We start from the raw sequence: 22,957 nt of genomic DNA, 5'->3' as shown, positions 1-22,957 counted from the left end.
AAGTTAGGGTTGTTTTCCTTGGAGAAAAGAAGGCTGAGAGGAGATTTCAGAGGTATTCAAAATCATGAGAAGTTTGGGCAGAGTAGATAAAGAGAAACTGCTCCCATTCGTGAAAGCATCAAGGACGAAAGAGCACTGATTCAATGTAATTGACAAAAGAAGCAAAAGTGATATGTGAAAACTTTTTCATGCAGTAATTGGTTAAGATCTGGAATGCACTGCCTGAGAGTGTGGTGAAGACAGGTTCAATTGAAGCATTCAAAAGGGAATTAGACTGTTATCGGAAAAGGAAGAATGTGCAGGGTTACGGGGAGAAGGCAAGAAAACTGCACTAAGTGAACCACTCATTCGGAGAGCCAATGCAGGCACAATGAACTGAACAGCCTCCTTCTGCACAGTAACAATTCTTCGATTCTGTGAATGAGGTCTCGAAATTGGCTTTTTTTTAACCTGTCTCCAAAGAAAAGAGCTTAATTCAGTGCATCGATGCAACATTAGGCCAACATGATGCTGCCACTGATGTTGGAGGAGAGGGGACCTCACCCTCTCTTCTTCTCCAGATCAGATGGCACTGAGTTCTTTTCCCAAAAGGCCATGTGGAACACATTCTCCTGACATTCTATTTAAATGCAGTAAGCTGAGCAATAGGTCAATGGAGTGTGATGTCCATTTTTTTTAGGGTAAATGGGCCAAGAAGCAAAGTGCCAGTGCATATTCAACTGTCTTCACCTTTCCTTCTTTACTCGGCTGACCACTGCGTGTCTGCGGCAGACATTTACAGAGCCAATCACAGCATGGGCAGTTGCCTAGGGATTGTGACCTGAGGTTCAAGCTCAGAGGTAACATTCATCTGAAGTGCAGGCAGCTGTGGAATTTGACCTTTCTCATAATGGGAAGCGAGCCTGAAGCTTAGGTGATACCCGATTTTCTATTGCTGGATCTTGCTGTGTGCAAATTTGCTGATTTTTACAAATGAAGTCATGTGACAGAGAGATGTGTGAAATTTTTATAACTTGAAGGGGGAGTTGGGGCCCCAGAAGCAAAAATAGCCAAGACCCCCCAGACATACACTACAGAGCTTTTAGATGGGTAGAGGAGCTTACACATGATGTCACCAGTCTTATTTAGTATTGCAATATCCACAGGCAGGCAGTGTGTTAGAAAAATCTGAAAATTAGCAATGCATTTCTGGTAATTTACTTTTGAGAAAGAAAGAACTTGCACTGGCATAGCACTTTTGCAACCTCAAGGTATCTCATAGACAATGAAGCACTTCTGAAGTACAGTCACTGTTGTGATATAGGGGGAAAAAACAGCAACCAATTTGTGCACAGTCAGGTCCCACAAACAGCAATGAGATAATGATCAGTTAAATCTGTTTCAGATATTTGTCGAGGGATTAATATTGGCCAGAACACCAGGGATAACTCCCCGGCTATTCTACGAACAGTGCCATCGAGTCTTATATCCCTATCTGAGAGAACAGATGGGTCTCAGTTTAATATCTCACCTGAAAGATGGCACCTCCTGATAGCACAGCTCTTCTCAGTGCAGTACAGCGAGTGTCAGCCTGGATTATATACTCAAGTCCTTGAAATGGGACTTGAATCCTCGACTTTCTGACTCTGAGGTGAGAGCATTCTGACAATGAGTAACTTATTTTTGAAGCTTATGCATGTTGGCAGCTGTGGCTCCCACCAGCAGCACTGGAGGTGGCTCAGGGTGGAATGTTGGCCATACATGAAGAGAACTCCCTGTTCTTCGTCAAATTGTGCCAGGAGTTCTTTAACATCTACTTGAACAGGACCTTGGTTCAATCACTCTGCAGCCTCTCCACAGTGCATCTGATATCCTATCCCACACCAAGTCCTGCTGGCCAACCACCCCCGTACTTCCCAACATTCTATTCCCCCAAAGCCTTGAATGTAAAATTCTCTTTCTCTGTTCAAACATTCCCATTACACCTATAATCCCACCACCCTATCCACTGCCCAAATATAGCCTCACTCTTCCCTATTTGTGCAAAAATTCTCCCATGCCACTGGAATTCTTTTGTCCTGTGACTCTGGATTTTCATGCATTTCCCACCACTATGGTCCACCTCTAAAGACTGTGCTTTCAGCCACCTCAATCCCACACAATCAATTCCTCTCCCTAAATCTCTTCAGCTCTCTCTCCACCTTTAAGGCCCTCCTTAAACCTGACCCCTTGTATAAAGCTTTAGTCAGCTCTGCTAACATCTCCTTTCTTGGCTCATAATCCATTTCTTTTTAAAAAATGTCCCAATAAAACACCTTGAAACATTTTACTATGTGAAAAGCACTGTACAAATCGGAACTACTGTTGCTAAATGTCACCCTTAATTATTGTCCCTAGTCCTGTTAACTCTCTGTCCCACAGGTAACATTGCTGCTAACTACCAAATAAAGCAATTTCGAGAAAGACCTCCCTGTACTCAACAAACAAGATTTCCAATATGGTTAGTTGCTTAAAAGCAGCAGTCAGACCTCTCTCACCAATGCAACATATGACAACTTGCATTTAATTAGTGCCTTTAAAGCGTTTAAATGTTCCAAGGCATTTCAGAGGAGTGTAATCAGACAAAAACTGACAATGAACCAAAGGAGGAGATGTTAGGACAGGTAACCAAAAGTTTGGTCAAAGTGATAGGTTTTAAAGCAGGAGACAGAGGAAGAGTTTAGAGCAGGAATTCCAGTGCCTGGGCCCTAGATAGCTGATGCCACGGCCACCTATGGCCAGGTGAAGGAAACAGGCAAGACAAAAGGCCAGAGTTGGGAGAAGCACAAAGATCTGAGGGTTGTTTCGCTGGAGGTAGTTACAGAATTTGGGGGAGGGGGGAAGGCGCATGGAGGGATTTGAACATAAGGATGCAAATTTTAAAATCAAGGCTTTGATAGATTCACACTGACCCCCAGACAGGTGGTGCAATAGATAATTTAGAGACAATAGACACAAACTGTATAAAAAGAAATTTGTGAAGCAATCACAGCAAAAAACAAAAATAGATTTACTCCCCAGAAATCCAAGCCTCATGTAAGTTTCAAATCTGACTTGCTCAACTCAACAGCTTAACAATTTAACAACCAATAGCCTATTGAACAAAACAGGTATTATATACAAATAAGGCCTTACATGAAACAGCTAAAAGCATAAAGTACAGTTGAACAACATACACCCATGATAGTGTTTGCCTGGATTATATATAAATACCATCAGATCACAATACACGATTAAATTAACAACACCAACAGTGTCTTACAAGGCATCCACTGACTCAACAGAATTGTAGCCAGTTAAGGAAATCATGAAATGGATCACTCTCTTGTTCATTAGGTCACTGTCCCCACACCGGACAGATACCTGGAAATTCGCTCCAACTCTTTTGAAAGAACCAAGCTTTGTTTCGAAAGAAATCCTTCATTCAATGCACTGAACAAGCCTCCAGAGAGGAGATGGCTCACAGAGCTCGATATTTGTTTTTGTTTAGAAGGCCCAGTGGGCCTCACGCTCCAAGTGAGGCTGTCGGGGCTCGTTCTCTCTTTTACACACACACACACACACACACACACACACACACACACACACACACACACACACACACACACAAAAGAACCCCTCAGGTCACCACTGCAACTCACTCAGCAATGCTCACCTGATATCTAACCTCACCGGAGAAAGCTAGTGCAGTGTCTGCCCCCATTAAAAAGCAGGCCATTTCCAACCATCCTTAGCCAGGCTCCTGTCTCTAGTTCAGCAGGGAAAGCCAGACGTTTGCATCACAGTCAACACTTGATGCTTTCTCTCTCTCTCTACATCACTGCACAAATTGCTTTTTTCCCCTCCTCCTGATATACTGCAGCATTACGTTGCATACACAGTAGGGGACGAGATTCAATGCAGGACCCAGCACTTAAATCAATACCTTCCCGCTCAACACAAACAGGCTTTGATCTGCCCACCCAACAGCAACCCCCCCGAAAAAAACAAACCATTTCTTTCACCACCCAGACCCTCTCCCCTCCAAACACAGACGCCAGACTTACAGAGAGGCTCTCGATATAAATGCAAGTTCTCGTTTAAATGGAGTCTTCATGAGAAAGAGATCAGCCTGGGTTCAGCCTGCTAGAGAGAATTCCAGGGCAGCTGTAACACCATCATTAGAGTGTGTGTGGGGGAGGGTGGTTGTAGCTAGAATCAAATATTTCTCTTAGGTTCAAATTTCCTTCCCAAGAAAATTAAGAAGTTATGTTAAATATATATATAAATCATTGAAGAAAAAGTGGGTAATTTTTTTTTTGGAAAGAAAGTTGTCAGAAAACACTGACACTGTCTATCTGAGGTTATTGAGCTAAGCACTGGCTCAGTGGGTAACACTGTCACCCCAAGTCAGAAAGTTGTGGGTTCAATTCCCACTCCAGAAACTAACACAGTAAATACTGAAGACGTGCTGCACCACCGAATGTGCTGTCTTTTGGATGACATATTAAACTAAGACCTGTCTGTCCTCTCAGGTGATGTATGAAAAGGAAAAACTCTAAAGGGCAAAATGGTAAGAAATTATCAAAAATAAAACAGTTTCCCTAATGTCGTGTCAGGTTAGAATCATGGAATTTCATAGCAATGGAACTGCAATTTGGCCCATCGTGCTGATCTAGCTCATTCCCCACACCCTTCTAAATATTAGTCACTGTTCTCCAGAACTTCCTCTGCCCCAGCCCCACTTCAATTCCTAGAAGTGGATCCAGCACTGGTTCCTTCCTAGTTAGGTTAACAATATTAGTCAAGCCACAGAGACCAAGAGTCAAAATCGATGTGTGTGCGCAGGTGCGTGCGTAGAAAATGGATCACTGTTTCCATTTTACATACATACCAATTAGTTGCAGGGATACCATTCACAATATTCCTCCCCAGCAATGAGCATTCCAACAGGACTAGACAATTCAGCCCGAGGAACCTTTTCTACAATTCAATTTCATGATGGCCGATCAAACTTCAGCTCCATTTACCTGCCTTTGCTCTATATTCCTTGATACCCCTAACCAACTAAAATCTATCAATCTCAGGCTCAAAATTTCCACCGATTCCCGGTTTCCACAGCCTTTTGGGAGAGTTACAGACTTCCACTAACCTTTGTGTGAAGCAGTCCTTCCTTATTTCACTCCCTAATAACCTAGCTATAATTTTAAGATTGTACCCCCTTGTTCTGAATTTCCATACCATGAGAAACAACTTCTTCAATCTACCTGACCAAATCCCTTCATTTTTCACAAATTGATTAGATCACCCTTCAACCATCTAAATACATGGGAATAAATCCCATTAGACTTTTTGAGGAATATGCAACTTTAGCCAAGGAGAAGAAATCAAAGAAAACAAAAAATAAAATCAGGCCCTCACACAGGAACCTAGGACTTGATAGAAAGACCTTGGTCTATCTGGATCACTTCTTACTATCCTCGTAGTCATATGGTACAAGATAATGGTACTTACTAGTGAAAATGCCCACATTTGCTCACTCATAAAGGATGATACAAGGGTCACTCAGCTCTGAGCTGTCTAACTCAATATTTTACAATAACCCTAAGTACTAACTCCCACTATCCTGGCAGAGTGGAACAATGATTTATTACATTGGAATAAAGGCAACCATTTCAGATCACTTGGGGCCTCTCTGCACCTTTAACACAATGGTGTTTCAAAACCTCTCTGTTTGGGACCCTCAAAAAATATAGACATATTCCTGGAACCTGCAGATTAAGCTCCATAAAAAAAAGTTACATTAAAAGGAGGGTAATGCTAATTCTGCAGAACATTTTTCTGTATATGCAGCAAAAGAAATATGTTAGCAGGTCAGACAAGAAAGAGAATTTTTGAGATGGTGCTGGTGGCAGTTACAAAGCCCATCCAAAGATCAAAATTCACCAACTCAGAGGGCATTTGAAACCCACAAAACTTTGCAATGGAGTCTTTAAAACCACGGATGCAGTCGTACATGTACTTGTTTCTTATCTGCAGATTTGTTCTGTTTGAATGTTGTGGCCTAAAGTTTGGAAAGGACTATTCTTAAACATGTGGCCTCACTTGGGGTCAGAGCACTGAGACCCTGATATACTAACACCTACACACAGATTGAAAGAATGCTGATTTCAATTTATATATAGCCAGAGATTCCATGATATACATCACTGACCCCAAAGACTTGGGAATGCTTGGGCAGCCCTGTCCTAGAGAACCTCCTCAATGCTGCAGCATCCAGAATGAAACTCCATGCCTTAACTCAAGTCAAGAAAACATAGCAAGATTTTCAGAAGCAGCCAACAAATAACAAAAGAACAAAGACTGGACTTGCATGTGTACACCATTCGCAACCTTAGACATCCCAAAGCTCTTCACAGCCTTCCAGAAGGCATTTGCAGAAAGTTTATTGCAGAAAATAAAAGCTCATGGTGTGGGGTAACATTTTGGCATGGATATTGGCTAGCTAACAGAAAGCAGAGAGTTGGCATAAATGGGTCTTTTACTGGATTGGCAAGATGTGACGAGTGGTGTGCCACAGGTATCAGTGCTGGAGCCTCAACTTTTTGTAACCTTTATAAATGACTTGGATGAAGGGACCGAAGGAATGGTGGCTAAATTTGCTGATGATACAAAGATACGTAGGAAAGTAAATTGTGAAGAGGATGTAATGAGGCTACAAAGTGACGTAGATAGGCTAAGTGAGTGGGAAAATGCCTGGCAAATGGAGTATAATGTGGGTAAATGTGAAATTGTTCATTCTGGCCGGAAGAACAAAAAAACTTAATACCTAAACGGTGAGAGATTGCAGAGCTCTGAGATTCAGAGGGATCTGGGTGTCCCAGTGCATGAAACACAAAAAATTAGTATGCAGGTAATAATGAAAGCCAATAGAATGTTATCATTCTAGTCCCCTCCCCCATCCCCACCCCCTTTCTGTTTCCCCCTTCTCTTTTTTTTTCCCAATAAATTATAAAGATTTTCCTTTTCCCACCTATTTCCATTATATAAAATAAAAAAAAAAACCCACTAGAGCTATACCTTGAGTGCCCTACCATCCATTCTTAATTAGCACATTCGTTTAGATAATATCACCAACTTTATCTTTAACACCTATGTGTTCTATTGTACTATTGTTGTTGACATCTTTTGATGATCTGCTTCTATCACTGCTTGTTTGTCGCTACAACCACACCAACCCCCTCCACCTCTCTGTCTCTCTATCTCTCCGCCCCCCACACACACACCTTAAACCAGCTTATATTTCAGCTCTTTCCTGGACTCGAACTCAAGTTCTGTCGAAGGGTCATGAGGACTCGAAACGTCAACTCTTTTCTTCTCCGCCGATGCTGCCAGACCTGCTGAGTTTTTCCAGGTAATTCTGTTAATGTTATCATTTATTGTGAGGGGATATGATTACATAGGTAGGGAAGCTATGCTTCAGTTGTACAGGGTCCTGAGCAACCAGATCTGGAGTATTGTGTTCAGTACTGGTCTCCTTATTTAAAGAAAGTTTATTTAATTCATTCACGGGATGTGGGCTTCGCTGAGTGGGCCAGCATTAATTGTCCATCCCCAGTTGCCCTTGAGAAGGTGGTGGTGAGCTGCCTTCTTGAATCGCTGCAGTCCATGTGATGTAGGTACACCCACAGAGCTGTTAGAAGGGGAGTTCCAGGATTTTGATCCAGTGCCAGTGAAGGAGCAGTGATATATTCAGGATGTTGACCCAGCGACATTGAAGGAACAGCGATATATTTCCATGTCAGGATGGTGAGTGATTGCAGGGGAATTTCCAGGTGGTGGTGTTTCCATCTATCTGCTGTCTTTGTCCATCCAGATGGTAGAGGTTGTGGGTTTGGAAGGTGCCATCAAAGGAGCCTTGATGAATACCTGCAGTGGAATTTGTGGATGGTACACACTGCTGCTTTTGTGCATTGGTGGTGGAATGAGTGAATATTTGTGGATGTGGTGGCCAATCAAGCAGGCTGCTTTGTCCTGGACAGTGTCAAGCTTCTTGAGTGTTGTGGGAGCTGCACTCATTCAGGCAGGTGGAGAGTATTCGATCATGCTCCTGAGTTGTTCCTTGTAGGTAGTTGACAGGCTTTGTGGAGTCAGGAGGTGAATTACTCGCTGCACGACTCCTAGCCTCTGACCTGCTCTCGCAGACACAGTATTTATATGGCTAGTCCAGTTCAGTTTCTGGTCAATGGTAACCTCCAGGATGTTGATAGTGGGGGATTCATTGATAGTAATGCCATTGAACATCAAGGGGCGGTGGTCAGATTCTCTCTTGTTCGAGATGGTCGTTTTCTGACACTTGTGTGGCATGAATGTTACTTGCCACTTGTCAGCCCAAGCCTGGATATTGTCCAGGTCTTGCTGCATTTGGACATGGACTGATTCAATATCTGAGGAGTCGCAGATGGTGCTGAACATTATGCAATCATCAGCAAACATCCCCACTTCTAACCTTATGATGGAAGGTCACTGATGAAGCAGCTTAAGATGGTTGGGGTCGCGGGCACTACCCTGAGGAACTCGTGCAGTGATGTCCTGGAGCTGAGATGATTGACCTCCAACAACTACAACCATCTTCCTTTGTGCTAGGTATGACTCCCCAATTCCCATTGGCTCCAGTTTTGTTAGGGCTCCTTGATGCCACACTTGGTCAAATGCGGCTTGATGTCAAGGGCAGTCACTCTCACCTCACCTCGGGAGTTCAGTTCCTTTGCCCGTGTTTGAACCAAGGCTGTAATGAGGTCAGGAGCTGAGCGGCTTTGGCAGAACTCAAACTGGGCGTCAGTGAGCCAGTTATTGCTAAGTAGGTGTTGCTTGTTAGCACTGTTAATGACCCCTTCCATCACTTTACCGACGATCAAGATTAGACTGATGGGGCGGTAATTGGCCGGGTTGGATTTGTTCTGCTTTTTGTGTACAGGACATACCTGGGCAATTTTCCACATAGCCGAGTAGATGCCAGTGTCGTAGCTGTACTGGAGCAGCTTGGCTAGGGGCGCGGCATGTTCTGAAGCACAAGTCTTCAGTACTATTTCTGGAATATTGTCAAGGCCCATAGCCTTTGCAGTAGCCAGTGCCTTCATTAGTTTCTTCATATCACGTGGAGTGAATCGAATTGGCCGAAGATTAGCATCTGTGATGCTGGGGACCTCTGGAGGAGGCCAAGATGGACCATCCACACGGCACTTCTGGCTGAAGATTGTAGCAAATGCTTCAGCCTTATCTTTTGCACTGGTGTGCTGGGCTCCTCCATCATTGAGGATGGGGATATTTGTGGAGCCTCCTCCTCCAGTGTTGTTTAATTGTCCACCACCGTTCACGACTGGATATGGCAGGACTGCAGAGTTTAGATCTGATCCACTGGTTGTGGGGCCACTTAGCTCTGTCTATCACTTGCTGTGTATGCTGTTTTGCACACATGTAGTCCTGTGTTATAGCTTCACCAGCTTGACACCTCATTTTTAGGTATGCCTGGTATGCTCCTGGCATGCTCTCCTGCACTTTTCATTAAACCAGTGTTAGTCCCCTGGCTTGATGGTAATGGTAGAGTGGAGGATATGCCGGGCCATGAGGTTTCAGATTGTGTTCGAGTACAATTCTGCTGCTGCTGATGGCCCATAGGGCCTCTTGAATGCCGATTCTTGAGTTGCTAGATCTGTTCAAAATGTATCCCATTTAGCATGGTGATAGTGCCACACAACACGATGGAGGGCATCCTCAATGTGAAGGTGCGACGTCATTTCCACAAGGGCTATGCTGTGATCACTCCTACCGATACTGTCATGCACAGATGTATCTGCAGCAGGCAGGTTAGTGAGGATGAGGTCAAGTATGCTTTTCCCCCTTGTTGGTTGTTGTAAGTGCATTAGAAGCAGTTCAGAGAAGGTCTACTAGTCTAATACCAGGAGTGGGCACTTTGTCTTATGAGGAAAGGCTGGATAGGTTAGGCTGGTATCCAGTGGAATTGAGAGGAGTAAGAGGTGACTTAATTGAAACCTTTAAGATCCTGAGGGGTCTTGACAGGGTGGATGTGGAGAAGGTGTTTCCTCTTGTAGGAGAATCTAGAACTAGAGTCATTGTTTCAAAACAAGGGGTCGCTCATTTAAGACAAAGATGAGGAGAATTTTTTTTCTCTGAGGGTTCTGGAACTCTCTCAAAAGGCAGTGGAAGCAGAGTCTTTGAATATTTTTAAGGCAGAGCTAGATAGGTTCCTGATTAACAAGGGGGTGAAAGGTTTTTGGGGGTAGGCAAGAATGTGGGGTTGAGGTTACATTCAGATCAGCCATGATCTTATTGAATGGCAGAGCAGGCTTAACAGGCTGAGTGGCCTACTCCTGCTCCTAATTAATATGTTTGCTTGTAACAATGTGATGATAACCAGGTAATCTGTTGTGGCGACATTCGAGTGGTAAATATTGGCCAGGAGACCGGGAGAGCTTCCACAACATCTTTTATATCCACCGTAGATGGAGCCTCAGCTCAATGGTCTTTTCTGAAAGATGGCATCTCCTTCTCAGTACTGAATTGGAGTGTCACTCAAATCTCCATAGTGGGGCTTTAACCCACCACCTCCTGACTTAGAGCTAAGGCTGACAACTAAGCTGAGGCTGGCTGCTCTAACAATGACAGGGGGACAGGAAAGGCTGAGGTTAAGCTGGGTATGAGGTAACTGACCATACAGAAAGAAATTAAAGCAGCATTACGTTTTACTCCAACATATAAAGTCATCCATTAAAATAAAAACACTGGGCCCAACCTGGCAACAGCCAAAGTATCCAAAATAACCTTTTAAGTGGCACATGCCCTTGACAGTGTGGCCCAGGCATTTCAAGTCCTGTCATTCCCAGAAGCCAAAGACACAAGAACATTTAGCAACTTTGCTCTCCATGAAAAGAAAGAGGCACACCAGTACAATCCCTACAGCTGCTGTTGAGGTATTGTTATACAAGGGTTATGGGATTGCTCAAGGTGGATCTATCATATTCCACCATCTCTCATTATTTCTACAGAAAATGAGAATGTCAATGCCTCCCACAGTGGATTGACAGTTGTATCAGGATACTGCCATTTTAGCCATGCCAGTTGATCACAGCTTTCTCTAAATCTCATGCTATTCATACTGTCCCTACAATGGCACTCCCACAGTATAACTCCTGTTACAGATTCACAGAATAGCTTTGTAGCAAGAATAATGAGTGTCAAGGTAATACTGGGACAATTGCACATGCATACTTGTTAGCGTGTAGCCATCTGCATAAGTTTAAATGGAGTCCATTAGATCACCAACTGCTTCAATGGGCTCAGTGTCCTGAGCTTCACTCTTTCTGGCAGCTGGTTCCAGTCGTTCAGCACACATGGTGTGAAGATTCCCATGCATATGTCCCAGACTTCAGAGGTTTCTAAAAAGGCCTCAGGTTCAATGGGAACAGGACGAGGCCAGTCAGTCTCTGGAGCCTGTTCCGCTATTAATTTTGATCTTGGCTGACCTGTATATGAATTATATTTAATATAAAATAAAAACACAAATTGCTGGTAAAACTCAGCAGGTCTAGCAGCATCTGGGGAGAGAGAAAGAGTTAACATTTCGAGTCCATATGACTCTTCTTCAGAGCACCATTTGGCTGCCTTTGGTCTGTGGCTCTTAATGCCCTTACCCAAATAGAACTATCAAAAATCTTTTCCTTCAGCCTTTTCTCATCTTAAAGTATTGTACCTTTTCTGTAACATTAAAGATCTTGCATTCCTCCATAACACTCCACTAAAATGTCTTTACGAAGTTGAACAGGCCTAACCCTTCTAGTTGTTCATGACAGCTCATCCCTCCATATTCAGTGATTAACTTAGTTGCTATCTTCCGAATGTGAGAATGCCTCTAAGCTGCAGAACTTCCTTAACACTACAAAGCCATACCTGCACATCACCAATGCAAATGCCACATTTATATCACAATATAGTCTCCGGAAATTGTGCTAGCAAAAAGGAGACAAAAAAAAGGTTAATTAAAGATATAAAAATTGAATTGATAGGTTATTAGGTTATTAATGGATTTTAAGGGTTACAGAATCAGGGTGGGTAGGTGAAGTAAAGATACAGATTAGCCATGACCTAGCCAGATAGCAGAACATTTTGAGAGGCCATTCAGCCCCCTTCTGTTCATATATTCCCAAAACACAAGTTACACAATTGTGCTGTAGACTCGAGGGCTGGGAGAGGGAGCATGAAAATCTACAAACAGTATTGAGGGTAGCAAAGGCACAGAATCTGCTCTGGCTGGGGTACTTCAAAGTTTATCACCAAGAGTGGTTCTGTAGCACCAACTGTACACCAACTGAGTCGGTTGAGCTCTGAAGGACATCTTTGCCAGGCTGGGCCTGTAGCAGCTAGTCAGAGAACCAACACAAGGGAAAAACCTACTTAACCTTGTCCTCATCAATTTAATTGTCACAGGTGCATCTATCCATTAGTATTAGTGGGAGTGACCACTACACAGTCTGTGTGGAGGCAAAGTGCCTTCTTCGCACTGAGGGCACCCTTCATTGTACTATGTGGCACCGCCACATTGTGAAATGGACTGATTCAGAACAGATCCAACAAATTAAAACAGGGCATTTACGAAGAGCGGTGGGCATTAGCAGCAGCAAAATTGTTCCATCATACTCTGTAACCTCATGGTCCAGCATATCCTTCTGACTACTACTGCCATCAAGAGAAGGAATCAACATGGTACGAGAAGTGTAGAAGTTTGTGAGAGCAGCACCAGGGATACCTAAAAATGAGATGCCAATCTGGTGAAGCTACACAGAACTACATGCATATAACCAGCATGCAAAAGTCAGAGCTGAGAGATCCAACAATCAACAGATCAGATCAAAGTTTTTTCCATGGTCCTGCTACATCCAGTCATGAACAATTAAACAACGAACAGGAGGAACAGGCTCCACAGACATCCCCATTCTCAGTGAGCACAAGAGACAAAGCTGAAACCCTTGCAAGAAGTACCGAGTAGATGATCCATCTCAGCCTCCTCCCAAGTTCCCCACAATCAGATACCAATCTTCAGCTAATTTCACATGATATCAAGAAATGGCTGCTGGTAATGGATACAGTAAAGGCTGTGGGCACTGACAACCTTCTGCTGTAATGCTAAAGACTTGTGTTTCAGCAGTAGCCAATCTGTTCCAGTGTAGCTGTAATACTGGCATCTATGAAAAAGGGTGGAAAATTGTTCAGGGTTGTTATGTCCACAAAAAGTAGGGAAAATCCAATGCAACCTAATAGTCTACTCTCAATCACCAGCAAAGAGGTAAAGATGTCGTCGACAGTGCTGCAACACTTACTCATCAATAAGCTGTGCACCGAAATTCTGTCCACACTCTGCCAGGGTCACTCAGCTCCAGGCCCAATTCCAGTGGTCCAAGCAAGGGCATAGGAGTTGAATTCCAGAGGTGAGGTGAATGAATGACAGTCCTTGATATTCAAAGCAACATTTGATTTTGAATGGTATCATGGAAGCAAAATTAAGTCAATAACAATTGTGGGGAGGGGGCAAAAAGGACTCTTCACTGATTGGAGTCGTACTCAGGACATCGCTGCAGGAGTTCCTCAGGGTAGTGTCGTGGGTGAAATCATCTTCAGCTGCTTCATCAATGATTGACCCACCACCATAAAGTCAGAAGTGGGAACGTTCGCTGGTGAATGCACAATGTTCAGCACCATTCACTTCAGGTAAGGAAACTATCCATTCCATCATGCAGCAAAACCTGAATAACAGTCAGGCATGCACTGCTAAGTGACAAACAGCATTTGTGCTACTCAGGTGCCAGGCAATGGCCACCTCCTTGACATTCAAAGACAGTACCATCGCTGAATCCCCCATCATAAACATTCTGGGGAATTGCCACCAACAAGAAATTGAACTGGGCCAGCCACATGAATACTGTAACTACAAGAGCAGGTGACAGACTGGGAATTCTTTGCCAAGTGAAACAGAGAGTAGGCATAAATGGGTAATTTTTTGGTTGGCAAGATGTAACAAGTGATGTGCCACAGGGATCAATGCTGGCACCTCAATCTTTTATATAAATGACTTGGATGGTTGCTAAAAGATAGGTAGGATAGTAAAATGCGAAGAGGACACAAGGAGGATACAAAGGGATATCAATAGGTTAAGTGACTGATCAAAAATCTGGCAAATGGAGTATAATGTGGGAAAATGTGAAATTGACCATTTTGGAAGGAAGAATAAAAAAGCAGCATATTATCTAAATGCTGAGAGATTGCAGAGCTCTGAGATGCAGAGGGATCTGAGTATCCTAGTGCATGAATCACAAAACATTAGTATGCAAGTACAAGTAATTAGGAAAGCTAATAGAATATTATCATTTACCACGAGGGGAATTGAATACAAAAGTGGAGACGTTATGCTTCAGGTCTGGGAGTGCTATGTACAGTATTGGTCTCCTAATTTAAGGAAGGATATAAATGCATTAGAAGCAGTTCAGAGAAGGTTTACTTAGACAAAAACCTGGAATGGGCGGATTGTCTTATGAAGGAAGGTTGGACAGGCTAGGCTTGTATCCTCTGGAGCTTAGAAGAGTAAGAGGTGACTTGATTGAAACATATAAGATCCTGAGGGGTCTTGCCAGGGTGGATGCGGAGAGGGTGTTTCCCTTTGTGGAAGAATCTCAAACTAGGGGTCACAGTTTAAGAATAATTGGTAATTGGTCATCCTTTTAAGTCAGAGATGAAGAAATTTTTGTTCTTTCAGAGGATCTTGAGTCTTTGGAACTCTCTTCCTCAAAAAGCAGTGGGGGCGGAGTCTTTGAATATTTTTAGGGCAAAGCTAGATAGACTCTTGATAAGCCGGGGGGGGGGGGGGGGGGGGGGGGGGGGGGGGGGGTGGTGGTTGGATGGTTATGGGGGGTAGGCCAGGAATGTGGAGATGAGGTTACAATCAGATCAGCCATGATCTTATTGAAGGGCAGAGCAGGCTTGAGGGGCCAAATGGCCTACTCCTGCTCCCAGTTCATATGTTCGAATGACTCACTTCCTGACTCTCCAAAGTCTTTACACTCTAAAAAGGTGCGATGGAATACTCTCCACTTGCTTGGATGAGCACAGCTCCAACACCACTTAAGCGCTACACCACCCAGGACAAAGCAGCCCACTTGTCTGACACCCCATCCACCACCTTAAACATTCAGTCTCTCCACCATCAGCGGCTACAGTGTACATTGTTTATCACTACCTGTAAGTTCCCCTTCGATTGACACACCATCTTGATTTTGAAATATATCTCCCTCAAAATCCTGGAACTCCCTGTCTAACAGCACTGGGCGTGTACATACATCACATGGACTGCAGCAGTTCAAGTATAGGACTCACCCTTTCTCAAGGGAAATTAGGGGTGGATGATAAATTGCATGAAAGGATAAAGAAGTAGTCTGCACTCCTGATCTGTATCCAGTGCATCCTGCTTGAAAACATGAATGCATATGGCGACACCTGGTTGAAACCACACACGAGTCCACTCAGTCAAAGAAGCTGCCCACAGCCACAGAAGGAGAGCAGTCACGTGGGCTTAGGCACCAGATAACCACCTGCATTGATAGATTTGTACCCCAACAAGCATCAGCACCTTCAGGAGCAGAAAAAATTAATTCACACTCACCCTTGATAAGGCAATGGGAAAAAGCAGGATGCCAGAGTCAGTAGATGCATTAATGGCTGAACCCTGAGAGGCTAAGTATTTAATGACAGACTCACTCCAGAGTCCTTAATAACATGACACATTACATCCAACAGCACTTTATTACTGCAGGAGGACTTTGGGTCATTAGTTATTTCTATAAAATCCACCAGTGATAAATGTGATTAAATTATCCATCCTTTTGTACAGTGAGGATCTCATATTAATGCAGGGAAGGCAATGGCATAGTGGTATTGTCGCTGGACTAGTAATCCAATGACCCAGGGTAATGCGCTAGGATTCCGCGAATCCTGCCACGGCAGATGGTGGAAATTGAATTCAGTAAAAATTTGTAACTCAGAAGTCTAATGATGACCATGAAAGCATTAATGATTGTTGTAAAAACCCATCTGGTTCACTAATGTCCTTTAAGGAAAGAAATCTGCCATCCTTACCTGGTCTGGCCTACATGTGACTCTAGGCCCACAGCAATGTGGCTGACTCTTAAATGCCCTCTGAAATGGCCTAGAAAGCCACTCAGTTGTATCAAACGGCTACAAAGTCACAAAAAAAAATGAAACCGGACAGACCACCCGGCATCGACCTAAGCACCGGAAACGACAATCTCAGCCCTGTCAATCCTGCAAAGTCCTCTTTACCAACATCTGGGGGCTAGTGCCAAAATTGGGAGAGCTGCCTCACAGAATAGTCAAGCAACAGCCTGACAGTCATCCTCACGGAATCACATCCGACAGAAAATGTCCCACCATCACCATCCCTGGGTATGTCCTGTCCCACCGGAAGGACAGGCCCAGCAGAGGTGGCAGCACAGTGGCATACAGTCAGGAGGGAACAGGCCTGGGAGTCCTCAACATTGACTCCAGGCCCCGTGAAGTGTCATGGCATCAGGTCAAATATGGGCAAGGAAACCTCCTGATTGCCATGTTCCATCTTACCTCAGCTGATGAATCAGTGCTCCTCCATGTTGAACACCACTTAGAGGAATCACTGAGGGTGACAAGGGCGCAGAATGTGCTCTGGGTGGGGGACTTCAATGTTCATCAACAAGAGTGGTTCAGTAACAACCACTACTGACCGAGCTGGCCGAATCCTAAATGACATAGCTGCTAAGCTGGGTCTGGGTAAGGGAACCAACAAGATGGAAAAACATACTTGACCTCATCCCCACTAACCTGCCTGCCAAAGATGCATCTGTCCAAAGACAGTATCAGTAGGAATGATCACTGCACAGTCGTTGAGGAGACTAAGTCCCACCTTCACATTGAGCATACCCTCCATCGTGTTGTGTGGCACTACCACCATGTTAAATGGGATAGATTTCGAGCAGATCTAGCAACTCAAGACGGGCATCCATGAGGCGCTGTGGGCCATCAGTAGCAGCAGAATTGTACTCGAACACAATCTGGCCCGGCATATCCCCCACTCTACCAATACCATCAAGCCGGGGATCAACGCTGGTTCAATAAAGAGTGCAGGAGGGCATGCTAGGAGCAGCACCAGGCATACCTCAAAATGAGGTGTCAACCTGGTGAAGCTATAACACAGGACTACTTGCATGCCACGCAGCATAGCAAGTGACAGACAAAGCTAAGCAATCCCAAAATCAACCGATTAGATCTAAGCTCTGCAGTCCTACCACATCCAGTCGTGAATGGTGTTGGACAATTAAAACAACTCACTGGAGGAGGCGGCTCCACAAATATCCCCATCCTCAACGATGGAGGAGCCCAGCACATCAGTGCAAAAGATAAGGCTGAAGCATTTTGAACACCCTTCAGCCAGAAGTGCTGAGCGGATGATCCATCTCGGCCTCCTCCAGAGGTCCCCAGCATCACAGATGCCAGTCTTCAGCCAATTCAATTCATTCCACGTGATATCAAGAAATGGCTGAAGGCACTGATAGTGCAAAGGCCCTGACAATATTCCAGCAATAGTACTGAAGACTTATGGTCCAAAACTTGCCACGCCCCTAGCCAAGCTATTCCAGTGCATCTACAACACTGGCATCTACCCAGCTATGTGGAAAATTGCCCAGGTGTGTCCTGTATACCTCGCCAAATTACTGCCCCACCAGTCTAGTCTAGATCATCAGTAAAATAATAGAAGGGGTCACCAACAGTGCTATCAAGCAGCACTTGCTTAACAATAGCCTGCTCACTGATGCCCAGTTTGGGTTCCGCCAGGACCACTCAGCTCCTGACCTCATTACAGCCTTGGTTCAAACATGGACAAAAGAGCTCAACTCCTGAGGTGAGGTGAGAGTGACTGCCCATGACTTCAAGGCAGCATTTGACCGAGTGTGGATCAAGGAGCCCTAGCAAAACTGGAGTCAATGGGAATCAGGGAGAAAACGCTCCACCGCTTGGAGTCATACCTAGCACAAAGGAAAATGGTTGTGGTTGTTGGAGGTCAGTTATCTCAGTTCCAGGACATCACTGCAGTAGTTCCTCAGGGTAGTATCCTCAGCCCAACCATCTTCACCTGCTTCATCAATGACCTTCCTTCCATCATAAGTTCAGAAGTGGGGATGTTCGCTTATGATTACATAATGTTCAGCACCATTTACGACTCCTCAGATACTGAAGCAGTCCATGTCCAAATGCAGCAAGACCTGGACAATATCCAGGCTTAGGCTGACAAGTGGCAAGTAACATTCGCGCCACACAAGCGTCAGGAAATGACCATCTCCAACAAGAAAGAATCCAACCATCACCCCTTGATAGTTCTGTCGAAGGGTCATGAGGACTCGAAACGTTAACTCTTTTCTTCTCCGCCGATGCTGCCAGACCTGCTGAGTTTTTCCAGGTAATTCCGTTTTTGTTTTGCATCACCCCTTGATGTTCAATGGCATTACTATCACTGAATCCTCCACCGTCAACATCCTGGGGTTACCATTGGCCAGAAACTGAACTGGACTAGCCATATAAACACTATGGCTACAAGAGAAGGTCAGAGGCTAGGACCTGCTAACTCACCTCCTGATTCCCTATATCCTGTCCACCAGCGACAAGGCACAGGTCAGGAGCGTGATGGAATACTCCCCAATTGCCTGGATGAGTGCAGTTCCCACAACACTCAAGAAGCTTGACACCGTCCAGGAAAAAGCAGCCCGTTTGATTGGCACCACATCCACAAACATTCGCTCCCTCCACCACCGATGCACAGTAGCAGCAGTGTGTGCCATCTACAAGATGCACTGCAGGAATTCACAAAGGCTCCTTCAACAGCACCTTCCAAACCCACGGCCACTACCATCCAGAAGGTCAAAGGCAGCAGATAGATGGGAATACCATCACCTGTAAGTTCCCCTCCAAGTCACACACCATCCTGACTTGGAAATATACTGTCGTTCCTTCACTGTTGCTGGGTCAAAATTCTGGAACTCCCCTCCTAACAGCACTGTGGGTGTACCTACACCACTTGGACTGCAGCGGTTCAAGAAGGCAGCTCATCACCACCTTCTCAAAGTAACTAGGGATGGGCGATAAATGCTGGCCCAGCCAGCGAAGGTCACACTCTGTGAATGAATTTTAAAAAATCAAAATACTGCGGATGGCAGAATTCTGAAATAAAAACAAAAAATACCAGCAATACTTAGGTCAGGGAGCATCTGTGGAGAGAAACAGTTGACATTTCAGGCTGATGACTTTTCTTCAGAATGTGTAGAAGGGCCTTAAAAATGATAAAGCCATCTTGCCCTGAACATATGAATTAGGAGGAGTAGGCCATTTGGTTCCTCGAGTCTGCTCCACCATTCAACATGATCGTGGTTGATCTGATTGCGGCCCAAACTCCACATGTCTGCCTCCCCTCAACAAATTCTTGACCAACAAGTGAGTCAAAGGTTATCTACTTCTACCTTAAAAATATTCACTGACCCAGCCTCCACTACTCTCTGGGGAAGAGAGTTCTATAGACTCATGATCCTCAGAGAAAAAAAGTCTCCCCATCTCCGTCTTAACCAGGAGACCCCTTATTTTTAAACTGTGTCCCCTAGTTCTAGTTTCTCCCACAAGGGGAAACACCCTTCAGCATCCACCCTGTCAAGTTTCCGCAGGGTCTAAGTTTCAATAAGATCACCTCTCATTCTTATAAACTCCAATGGACACAGGCCCAACCTGTCCATATAAGATAAACCCCACCCCTGCCACCCGTAATCAATCAAGTGACGCGTCTCTGAGCTGCTTCCAACACACTTATATCCTTTAAATGAGACCAAAATTGTGCACAGTTGTGTCCTCTCAATATGGTCTCACCAATGCCTTGTACAACTGTAGCAAAACATCCCTACTTTTATAGTCCATCGCCTTGCAATAAGTGACAACATTCTATTTGCCTTCTGTCTTGTTTCTTTTTTCAATGATGCACACAGGCCGGCGACATTGTAGCTGAGCTAACGTCATTATTAACACATTTTCCTAACATGAACACATACCTGCAATATCTGAACTCTACCAAGACAGGCTCCAACATGTGCTTTCTGACCTTCAACCACCCATGTCAGGTGACCCTGTACCATATAGTAGCTAATACTGGAGTCCACAACCACAATCAGCTATTATCATGACATTTCCTTTTTTAAAAAAACAACTTTTATGCAACTTAAGTACACAAAGTCTCATCTATTATTTCTCACTCTGTTTCGATCAGTCTGTTTTATCTTTTACTCATCTCTATATCTCTGTGGTTCCTTCACAATTCTTCCACTGGATGTTCTGAATGGTGACAGAAGTGATTTTGAAAGACAAGAGGTCTTCTCCAATTCTGTGTCACTATCACCCCTTGGATAGAGTTCAGGAGTCTCAGGCTTTGTCTGGTTATCTGTCGCTTCACTGGTGCATTCTGGTTTTTGATCTTCAGCTACACTTTTTGGTTGAGCAGGGTTGCATTTCTATTGTTTTCCGTAAGAATTTCCGGTTTCTCTTGTACTGTTGTCCATTTGGAGACTGAACGATGTTAGATTTTGGTTCTCCTGTTATTCCTGTGACAACAGCAGGATTCCAGATTCCTTCATGCTGAATCCTCACTGTCTCTCCCATGCTCAGGTCAGGTAGAAGTTGGGCGCCTCGATCAAAGTACTGTTTCTGCTTCTGCTGTCTCAGTTTGAGCACGCTCTACACGCTGTAGCTCACTGGCTGTGGAAATAACAGTTGGGGCGCAGTTGGAAGCTTAGTTCTTAGTCTTCTCCCCATCAGGAGCTGAGCTAGAGATGATCCAATGCCCTCTAATAGAGTATTCCCAAAATACTCAGAGCCAGGTAGATGCCTCTTCCCTCCGCCTTTGCCTTTTTCAACAGGTGTTTTAAGGTCTGCACGGTACGTTCCATCATTCCATTGGATTGTGGATATTGGGGACTTGATGTATTGTGGCAAAACTCCCAGTCCTGTGCAAATTTGCGAAACTCAGTGCCTGAGAGCTGTGGACCTTTATCTGAAATGAGCACTTCAAGTATGCCATGGTGAGCAAACATCGATTTTAAATGATTTATTACAGTGATGCTCTTACTATCATTTCTTGGCAGCACAGACTTCAAAAAACCTAGTAATAACCTACTGCTAGGAGATTCTCACTGTAGTCAAATGTGAGCAAGCCCATTCCAATTTTTTGCCTGGGGCTCTCTGGAACACTGTGGTTGAAGAGGTTCCTTTTGTTGCAATTTACTGTACTTTTGGCACACCGCACACGCATTCACCATTTCCCCAATTTATGCTCCCATTCCAGGTCAATAGATTACACCTCGAGCTCTTCTTCATGTTTCTATGCCGAGGTGACTTTCATGTACGCGCTACAACATTTCTTTCCTCAGTGTTGCCAGAATTATGATCTTTTCTCCCTTAAAAGGTATTCCTTCCGCAATATGAAGCTCCTCACAAAAGTTCCAGTACTCTTGCACAGCGGAAAGGGCTCCGCTCTGGTGCGTGGGCCAGCCAGTTTGCACAGTCTGCCGCAGTTTTCTCAGGGTGGTGTCATTCTTGGTCACTTCCCTGATCTCATCTAGTATGGTTACAGCCACAGGTAAGTTCTTTGTCAGCATGTGAACCTGTGCTTCCGTTTCTTTATCCTCTTTCTCCAAGATGGGTAGATATGCACCTGACAGAGTGCCTGCGATGTACATCTCCTTGCCTGGTTTGTATTTAACTCTGAGCTGGTACTTCTGCAGGCACTTTAGTAATCTTTGGATTCTTGGTGGTGCACAGTTCAGGGGCTTAAGTATGGCTTCCAAGGGCTATGATCAGGCTCTACCTCCACATCTTTGTCATAGATAAACTGGTATAAGAGTTCTAGGCCAAACAATTGCTAGCGTTTCTTTCTCTATTTGGGCATACCGCTACTGTATCAGTTATTGCCTTTGAAGAATATGCCACTGGTGCCTCATTTTTCAAGAGGACAGCTCCCAGGCTGAAACTGAGTGTCCACTGAGATCATGAGCGGCTGACTGACATCATAATACTTTAACGCTGGAACCTAAGTCAGTATTCTCTTCAGACTGGTCAAAGCTTCCTGGTGACTTTGTTCCCAGTGCCATTCCACATCATTTTGTAGAAGTTCTCCAAGAGGTGCTGTCAGTCTGACATGTGCGGAATGAATTTCCTTCCCTAGATAGGTCACTATTCCCAAAAACCTCTCCAAGTCTTTCTTACATTTTGGGGAAGGCATGTCCACGACTGCTTCGATTTTACTCAGGTTCGGCTTCAGTCCCTCACTTGTTAGCACGTGTCCCAAGTACTTGATTTCATGAAGACCTATTTTGCACTTTTCCTTCTTCAACTTGAACTCAAGCACTGGCCGCCACCTGCCTCAGCCTGTGGTCATGTTCTTCTCGTGAGACTCCCCAGACCAGCACATTGTCGATAAAAGTTTCCACACAATCTAACCCTTCAAACAGCTGCTTCACTGTCTGTGGAACACTTCCAGAGCTGAATTAATACCAAAAGGTAAGCGTAAAAGCCTGTATCACTAGTACGGTGTGTTGAAGGTACAGAAATAGGAGCTGCGTTCATCCAGCTTGACCTGCCAGAAGCCTGAACTCGCATCCAAGACTGATGAGTATTTAGCATTAGCTAGCTTACACATGATCTCTTCCAGTATGGGCAGCTGGTAATGCTCTCTTTGTACTGCCTGGTTTAGGTCTTTGGGATCCAGACAGTCTCGCAGATTCCTCATCTGATTTTTCTACAATTACAACTTGTTGTT

The 22,957-nt window shown here is 44.4% G+C and overlaps 1 protein-coding gene across 3 annotated transcripts in view; it reads right to left on the bottom strand.

Moving 5' to 3' along the window:
- chd6 (chromodomain helicase DNA binding protein 6) overlaps positions 1-22,957 on the bottom strand; it is a 242,710-nt gene that overhangs the window by 179,809 nt on the left and 39,944 nt on the right. For 2 of the 3 annotated variants that reach the window (XM_041204557.1, XM_041204559.1), the window contains exon 1: positions 3,674-3,798. The exons of the other annotated variant lie outside the window; for it this stretch is intronic. In XM_041204557.1, the coding sequence (XP_041060491.1) occupies positions 3,674-3,736 (63 nt within the window). In that variant the 5' untranslated portion in view covers positions 3,737-3,798. Of the gene's footprint in view, positions 1-3,673; positions 3,799-22,957 lie in introns of those variants that run through there. 3 annotated transcript variants of the gene reach the window in all.

This window comes from Carcharodon carcharias, chromosome 14 (assembly GCF_017639515.1).
Source record: "Carcharodon carcharias isolate sCarCar2 chromosome 14, sCarCar2.pri, whole genome shotgun sequence".
Classification (NCBI taxonomy): Eukaryota; Metazoa; Chordata; class Chondrichthyes; order Lamniformes; family Lamnidae; genus Carcharodon; species Carcharodon carcharias.
The sequence above is the reverse complement of the archived record's forward strand: the minus strand, read 5'-3'. Positions and strand labels throughout refer to the sequence as shown.